The 7,612-nt window shown below is 35.7% G+C and overlaps 1 protein-coding gene across 1 annotated transcript; it reads left to right on the forward strand.

Annotated features, from left to right (window-relative positions):
* Positions 1–824: 824 nt before the first annotated feature.
* LOC130966317 (protein FAR-RED IMPAIRED RESPONSE 1-like) lies at positions 825–1,771 on the forward strand. The gene is made up of 3 exons (XM_057891105.1): positions 825–1,032; positions 1,080–1,275; positions 1,360–1,771. Exons 1-3 carry the CDS (start codon positions 825–827, stop codon positions 1,769–1,771), a joined length of 816 nt encoding a protein of 271 aa, XP_057747088.1.
* The last annotated feature ends 5,841 nt before the right edge of the window (positions 1,772–7,612 follow it).

Here is a 7,612-nt window from a genome sequence, read left to right on the forward strand (position 1 = left end):
TTTCTGTTCTCCTTTTTCAATATAATTAAATTTGTTGCTCTCCTTTATTCGCGTTTTTCTTCTCTGCATTATGGATTTGGATTGATTTTAATGTAATTAGCTTCGTCGTTCATCTTTTTCTTCGTTTTCTTCTTCGATCTGCACTTCTGAATTCAAACAATGAATGAATCAACCTCAAATCAGTTGAATGAGTGCGATTTGGACAATTCTTCCGAAACGTATCAATTTGACGAGGTTTGAATTATTGAATTTTGAATATAATTCAATGAAATGAAATTGCTAATTTTATTTTAAGAGAATTGAATGGAGTTAGGTGATCTTTATCTGAATTGAATTGATAATATGTAACTGTGAGTGTGAGTAACTGTGACTAACTGTGAGTAATTGTGAGTAACTTTTCGGTTCAGTGAGTACTAAAAAGTTGATTCACCATGTTCATGTTTTCGGTTCGGCAAGAAGAAAGGAGTCTAAAAAAAATTGGACGAATATATTCTGTTTTGTTCCCTAAGCACTATATAATTGTTTCACCGTAATTAAGATTTCGGTTCACCATGCAGACCAGCTGTATTGTGGATGAAAAATTTGTCCCAAATCTGGGAATGATTTTCAAGACCCTAGAAGAAGATAGAAAGTTCTACAAACATTATTCCAAACTTGTTGGTTTTTTCACCAAAATCAGGAACACGACTCGGGACGGAGACAAGATTAAGAATCAGCTAATTGTATGCTCTAGAGAGAGGAGGTGGAAATTAAAAATATCTCCAACTTTGAAGACAAACCCTTTAGCTGGGTTAAATTGTTCGACCAGAATTTATGTACACATAATGAAGGATATTGGTCTTTGGACAATTTTCAAAGTTGTTTTGAATCACTCACATCCTTGTTGTCCAGACCATACTGAGATGCTCAAACAACACAGGGAGCTTAGCATGTTTGTGCGTCGCACCATTGAAACCCACGAGAAAATCGGAATCAAACCGAGCAAAACTTACCAATCATTTGTGGCAGCAGCTGGCAGCCACCGTGAACTAGGTTTTATAGAAAAAGACGTAAGAAATTACATCACAAGGAAAGTACAGAAATTTCCGAAGAAGACGATGCTAAAGAATTTGGGAAGTACCTAGTTAGAGAGAAGAACCAAAATTTCTTCTTTGAGCTCAACCTTGAAGGTGATCACTATATTAAACATGCATTATGGGCTGATGCAAGAAGCAGGGCTGCATTTGATTATTTCGGAGATGTGGTTTCATTTGACACCACCTATAACACAAACAGGTTTTCAGTTCATTCAAACATTTTTTTAATGTTCAGTGAGTGTATATATTTCGGTTCACCATCGTGTGCTTGTTATTTATGCAGGTACAATTTCGTTTTATGTTCTTTTGTTGGCGTGAATCACCATGGCCAGTCGACACTTCTTGGATGCACACTGATAAAAAATGAGGACATCCAATCATTCAAATGGCTATTTGAGTGTTGGCTACGTTGCATGGGAGGGAAGGCACCAAAAGGTATTCTTACTGATCAATGCACATCAATTCAAAGGGCAATTGAGCTATGCATGCCAACAACAATTCACCGCTGGTGTATCTGGCACATCATGAAGAAGATCCCAAGCAAACTAAATGGCTACAAGGGACACATTCATATTGAACAAGAGATGAGCCATGTTGTTTGGAACTCGCACACAAAAGACGAATTTGATAGAAACTGGAACGATTTCCTCACAAAGTATGGTCTTGGCGGCAACAAGTGGCTTTCAGGTAATTGAGATTTCAATTCGAGGTATTTTTATGCTCATATCTTTTTTTCCCAAAAGCATGTATTATTTTCGGTTCACCACACCTTATAGTTTCGGTTCACCGCACCTTATAGTTTCGGTTTGGTTTGCAGAGCTGTACGAGGATCGGCATATATGGATTTCAGTTTACTTGGATCACCACTTTTGGGCCGGGATGAGAAGTACGCAAAGGAGCGAGAGTATGCATTCATTTTTCAACAAGTTCATCACACAGAATAGCTCCTTGAGACAATTCGGGAAGCAATACGATAATTGCCTAGCAAGCAGAGAGCAAGCAGAGAGAGAATTCGATGCTGCAGATTTTCACACTGTGATACCGTGCACAACAAAATCAGCAATAGAGGTACAGTTTTAGCGTGTATATACCCATGAGAAGTTCAGGGAAGTGCAAGCTCAATTTAGAGGTAAAGTGAATTGTATCACAAGATCAATGCATTCCACTCTAGGTTTCACAACATATAAAGTCATAGAGCAGGTTTCCAACTCCACATTCAATAAGTTTGTCGTCACCTATGACACAGTATCACGAGATGTAAAGTGAAATTGCTTGCTTTTTGAGTCTAGGGGCATATTGTGCCGCCATTCCCTAAGCATTCTAAGCTTTGAGCGAGTGGATAACGTGGCACCGAAATACATATTGGAATGCCGGAGCAAGAACATAAACAGGAGGTATAGACACATCAAGAGCAGCCATATGAGCTTGTACTGGAGCAAAGAAGTAAGAGATTTGATGAATTGGTGTTTCGGTCATACAATATATGTGAATTTGCATCCGAGTCTGAAGAGTTAATTGAAATTTTGCACCGAGCATTTGACAAGGTCATGGTGGAGATGGAAGAATATCAAGAGAGAAGGAAAGGAAAAAGTTTGTTAACCCACGAAGAAGCGACATTAAGCAATGTGAACGATCTTCAAAGCCCACCACGTATCAAAACAAGAGGTCGGCCCAAGAACAGACTTAGATCAAACCTGGAAAAAAAGATCTCAAATGCCATAAAGAAAAAGAAAAAGACAGCTCCAAGCGAAGTAAAATTGACTTGCTTTTGATTAGTTAAAAATTCAATTGTTCATTTACCTAATATACAATTAATTATGTCTTTTGTAGTTGAACCTTTTAGACTCCGGATCATTGATTCAGTCAAGCTCCACTCTTTACAATACACCAGATATGAATTATCTAAGATAGGATTTTACAAGTTTTAGTTTTTATTAATGTAAATTTTTGTTCACCCATGAGCAAATTTTGGTTCACCATGGTTATAGCAGGTTTAATTTCTGAATGTTGATAGTCTTAAATGAATAGTCACTTTTTTTGTGAAATTCTATATTGATATATGCAGTTTTTTTATTCATCTAGTGCATTAATTTGTAAGTTGAATAATAAGAATTTGTTTTTTGGTTCATGGTTCAGAGTTCAGAGTTCTGATAGTAGCATTCTTTTAAAATTAGATCTATGTTATCTTGAGATATGCACTTTTTCGGTTCACCAGTTGCGTTAATCTCGGTTCATTGTGTTTTTGGGGTTTAGGGTTTAGGGTTTATGGTTTAGGGTTTTGGTTTTAGGGTTTTAGGGATTTAGGGTTTATGGGTACAGGATTTAGTGTTCAGGGTTCTGGTTTTAGTGTTTAGGTTTAGGGTTTAGGGATCAGTGTTTAGGTATTTAGTGTGTTTCTATCTTTTGGTTCTCCCAGTATAGAAATTTCGGTTCACTGTGTTCTTTTGGAGTTCATAATGTATTGGTTATCACCTTGATTTCTTTCACTGTGAACCTGCAACAAAACAGCAGCCAGGCAGTTCCAACAGGTATATAACATGACAAGGAGTAATCTATCTTGAATCAGTATATACATTAACATTAGATCTATACATTAATATTAACATTTACATTAATGTTGACATATATACATTCAAAAGAAATAGTGTCTGCTTTTTTAAACAAGTTGAACAAAATATTGTTAATTAAAACCATTTGAATTGCACTGGTTTTGAGATTCACTTTATGTTTCTGAATCCGTTGGAACAATTTTATCTTTTTTCATGAGCCTCTTTTGTCTTGTTCTCTCTGGCAGCGTTATATTGTCAAATTCCGATTCTGATTTGGATTCCGAAAAAGATTCTTCTTCCAAAGAAGAATCCACAACAACAACTTTCTTTTCTTCTTTCTCCCTTTTTCTTTTATCTTTCCCCTTTATTTGCTTTCTATACAGAAGTCCCTAAAACACAATTATTTAGTTAGTAGAGTATTTGAAACGACGAAATACAAAAACAATCAGGTGAATCAAAATGACCACAAACACTGAACTGAATTCAATTCATGTGTTGAATAATATGTGATAAATATTCAATTATCAAGAAGAATATTTCTGCATGCACAATGCTTAAAATCAATACATTACCATTGTGTCTGTTGCTTCCTTAGAAATCCGGTCTATTATCATCTTATTTGTCCAATAGGCCACCCATGGTGCCGGGGGAGCATCAAGTCCATCCAAGTGAGGGAACTTGGTCTCATAGAAGTAAATCACCAACAAAACAAAAACACAGCCCTCAACGGACTGTTTCTTCCCCTTTCTCTTGTTTTTGATTCCCTTTCTTAAGAAGTTGAGCACATGACATGCCCAATGCCACTGTCGGATGTTGTCCACACAAAAGATAGGTGGCTTATGGATCACGAAGGCCATGATTACCATCGTTCACAGCAAGAAGCACTTCTGTATGAAGACGACAAAAGTCTTGCGAAATTTTTGCTGGTTCTCATCCCCTTCAACACTCATATTTGGGATAGATTGTGTCAAAGTCGCCAAAGTAACACATTTGAGGCAGTCAAATATTGCCTTGTCTTCCTCATTCAGTTTGCGATAGTCAACCTTTTTAGAAAAATGATCCCCTACAATATTTTAATAGCAACAAATGAGCCAAAAAAGTTCATTTTAATTTTTTTACATTTCAATGAACTGAAATTAAAGGTAGCAACAAACCGAATTTAAAGGGAGCAATGAACCGAAATTTAAGTGAGCAATGAACCAAAAATAAGCAAGAAGTGGAAAATGTATTACCGCCGTGGCTTATCCCCAGTGCAGCTGCTACCTTGGCAGGTGTTATGTATATTTTTCCATGGAGAGTTTTCAAGTAACCATGATACTCATCATAGCAATCATTCAATTCTCTTAAGAGTGTGCGAGATACCTTCATTTCTGGGACATGTGCCAGGGCCCCGAATCCCATTTCTTCAACTATAGCTTTCTTTTCTTGACTCATATTCTTGAACACTGTTGCTAAATGATAGTATTTCTCTATGCAAAAGAAGTACTGAACAGAGTAACAACTAATTTCAAAGCCCTAGTTACACTATCCACTGAACTTAATGAAAATAACAACAAATTTCACTCCAAGCCCTAGTTATACTGTAAAAATACATTCACTCATAGTTTGACTTTCTAAACGAAGCAAATCAATCCAGGAAACCTAAAATGCAACTAGGAGAAACGTGACATTGCAAGATTTAAAGTGAACAGTAGTTTTCTCTTACCTTTGGTAGTCTCTATTGCTATTTTTGTTCTTTTGTGGTTGTTTGTTGCCAAATCTTCTCGCTATTCTTCTTCCGTAGTGGTTTTTGCAGAGAACGTGAATGAAATATGAGTGATTTTGAGAAAGATTTTAAAGAGAAGGATAGGTTTTATGCGTTTTGAAGAAGAATTTTGTTTTGTTTTTTATAATGAAGCACGTGGAAGTCACGTTTATTTGAGTGACGTTGGATGTGGGTAAATTTATTTGGGCGTGGGTTAATTTGGGATTTAGGGTTTATGGGTTCAGGGTTCATTGTGTTTCAAAATTTCGGTTCGCCCTGTCTATCAATTTCGGTTCACCACTTTCATGTTTGAGGATTTAGGGTTCAGGATTAAGGTTTCAGGGTTCCAAGGGTTTAGGGTTTAGGGTTTAGCAGTTAGGGTTCAGAGTTCAGTGTTCAGGGTTCATGTTCAGAGTTCAGGGTTTGGGTTCAGGGTTTAGCGTTCAGAGTTTAGGGTTTAAGATTTAGGTTTTAGGTTTTAGGGTTTAGGGATTTAATGTGTAGGGTTTCGGGTTTAGGGGTTCAATGTGTTTCAAAATTTTGGTTCACCCCATGTATTAATTTCGGTTGACCTGTTTTATAGGCTAAGGGTTTAGGGTTCAGGATTAAGGGTTCAGGGTTTAGGGGTTTAGGGTTCAGGGTTCAGGGTTCTAAGGGTTTAGGGTTTAGCATTTAGGGTTCAGAGTTCAGTGTTCAGGGATTAGGTTCAGAGTTCAGGGTTCGGGTTCAGGGTTTAGGGTTTTGGGATTTAGGGTTTATGGGTTCAGGGTTCATTGTTCAGTGTTTTAGGGTTTAGGTTTTAGGGTTTAGGGATTTAGTGTTTAGGGTTTAGGGTTTAGGGTTCAGGATTTAGGGATTCAGTATTTTTTACCTTTTTGGTTCACCCAGTGTATTAATTTTGGTTCACTGTGTTCTTTTGGATTATAAATGTATTTTGTAAATACAGTGATTGCAATCACTGAGAACCTGGAATAAAATAGCAGCCACACAGTTTCAACAGATATATAAATATTAACATTTGATACATATATTGATATTAAGAATATATATATACATTAACATTGACATATATACATTTGAAAGAAGCATTGTTTGCATTGTTTGATACAACATTGACACATATACATTTGAAGTATGCATTTTTTGCTTTTCAAAAAATTTAAACAAAATATTGTTAATCACAACTAGTATATGCTATTTGCTATCTAAATCCCGAGATGTGTATTTACAATAAGGGCTGGAGAGGAAAGCAGACGGCTTGGTGAGTCTTATTGCTTCAGATTCTGAAATTACTTGGTCTCTCATTTTGTTTATTTTATGAAACAGAAAATGTGGACCATATTGGTATCTGGAGTCATTAATTTCTTTCTGCATTTTAATTGAAATAAATTAGTTACATAAGAAATGAACCCAAATGAAATAAGAACAATATTATTCAAAGCCCTAGTTATACTGTAAAATGGGATTCACCGAACCGAAAAATATTCACTTGGTGAATCAAAATTATAAGAGCCACTAAACCGAAAAACATTCACTCGGTGAATCAAATTTATATGATCTACCGAACCAAAAATTTTATATGTGGCGAATAAATGGTGATCAATTTTCAATCAATAAGAATAGTATTTTCTGCATGGAAAACAACTATTGAACAGAGTAACAACCAACTTCAGAGCTCTAGTTACAATATCAACTTAACTGAATGAAATAAGAAAAGCAAGAAGTTTATTAATTTAGAAAGTACTTACTTGTGTCCAAGCTTTATATTTATATCTCTTGCCACTCTTTATTTTTTGTGGATCTATTGTTTCCAGCCATTTCATTACGAATATTCCACAATTATAACTAAGCAAGAATTGAGTATAATATGATCATTAGTATATAAAATAAAACGCATTAAAAATAGCACTATAGAAGAGAAAGATTCTTACCTTGTACGTTGACCATTCAATAGGATATACTCTGCTTCCTTTCCCAGTGGATCTTTTATTAAGGGTTCCGCCCCAGTGTACACCCTTATCTGGGAAATTATTAAACTCTGAAAGAGACAAAGAAAGTAAATAAACAAAACCAACAACAGTGAACCAAACTCCTCTTATGTACAGAATAATTTCAATAATTTACAAGAAAATAACTTACAACAAATTTGTTTATTTCCTTTCTCGAATCAGGTATGTGTTTTGGATCCTTTTTGATAGGGTCAAGGATATAGAATTTCTTATTGTTTACATCAGCAATTCACA

The sequence above is a fragment of the Arachis stenosperma genome, chromosome 3 (assembly GCF_014773155.1).
Source record: "Arachis stenosperma cultivar V10309 chromosome 3, arast.V10309.gnm1.PFL2, whole genome shotgun sequence".
Lineage (NCBI taxonomy): Eukaryota > Viridiplantae > Streptophyta > Magnoliopsida > Fabales > Fabaceae > Arachis > Arachis stenosperma.

What these genes read in the sequence shown, in the direction of transcription:
- LOC130966317 (XM_057891105.1), top strand. Translation starts at nt 825, where the DNA reads ATGAAGGATATTGGTCTTTGGACAATTTTCAAAGTTGTTTTGAATCAC. An exon ending in TGGCAGCCACCGTGAACTAG is followed by an intron (nt 1,033 to 1,079) that starts GTTTTATAGAAA and finishes AGGAAAGTACAG; the next exon opens with AAATTTCCGAAGAAGACGAT. An exon ending in ACCACCTATAACACAAACAG is followed by an intron (nt 1,276 to 1,359) that starts GTTTTCAGTTCA and finishes TTATTTATGCAG; the next exon opens with GTACAATTTCGTTTTATGTT.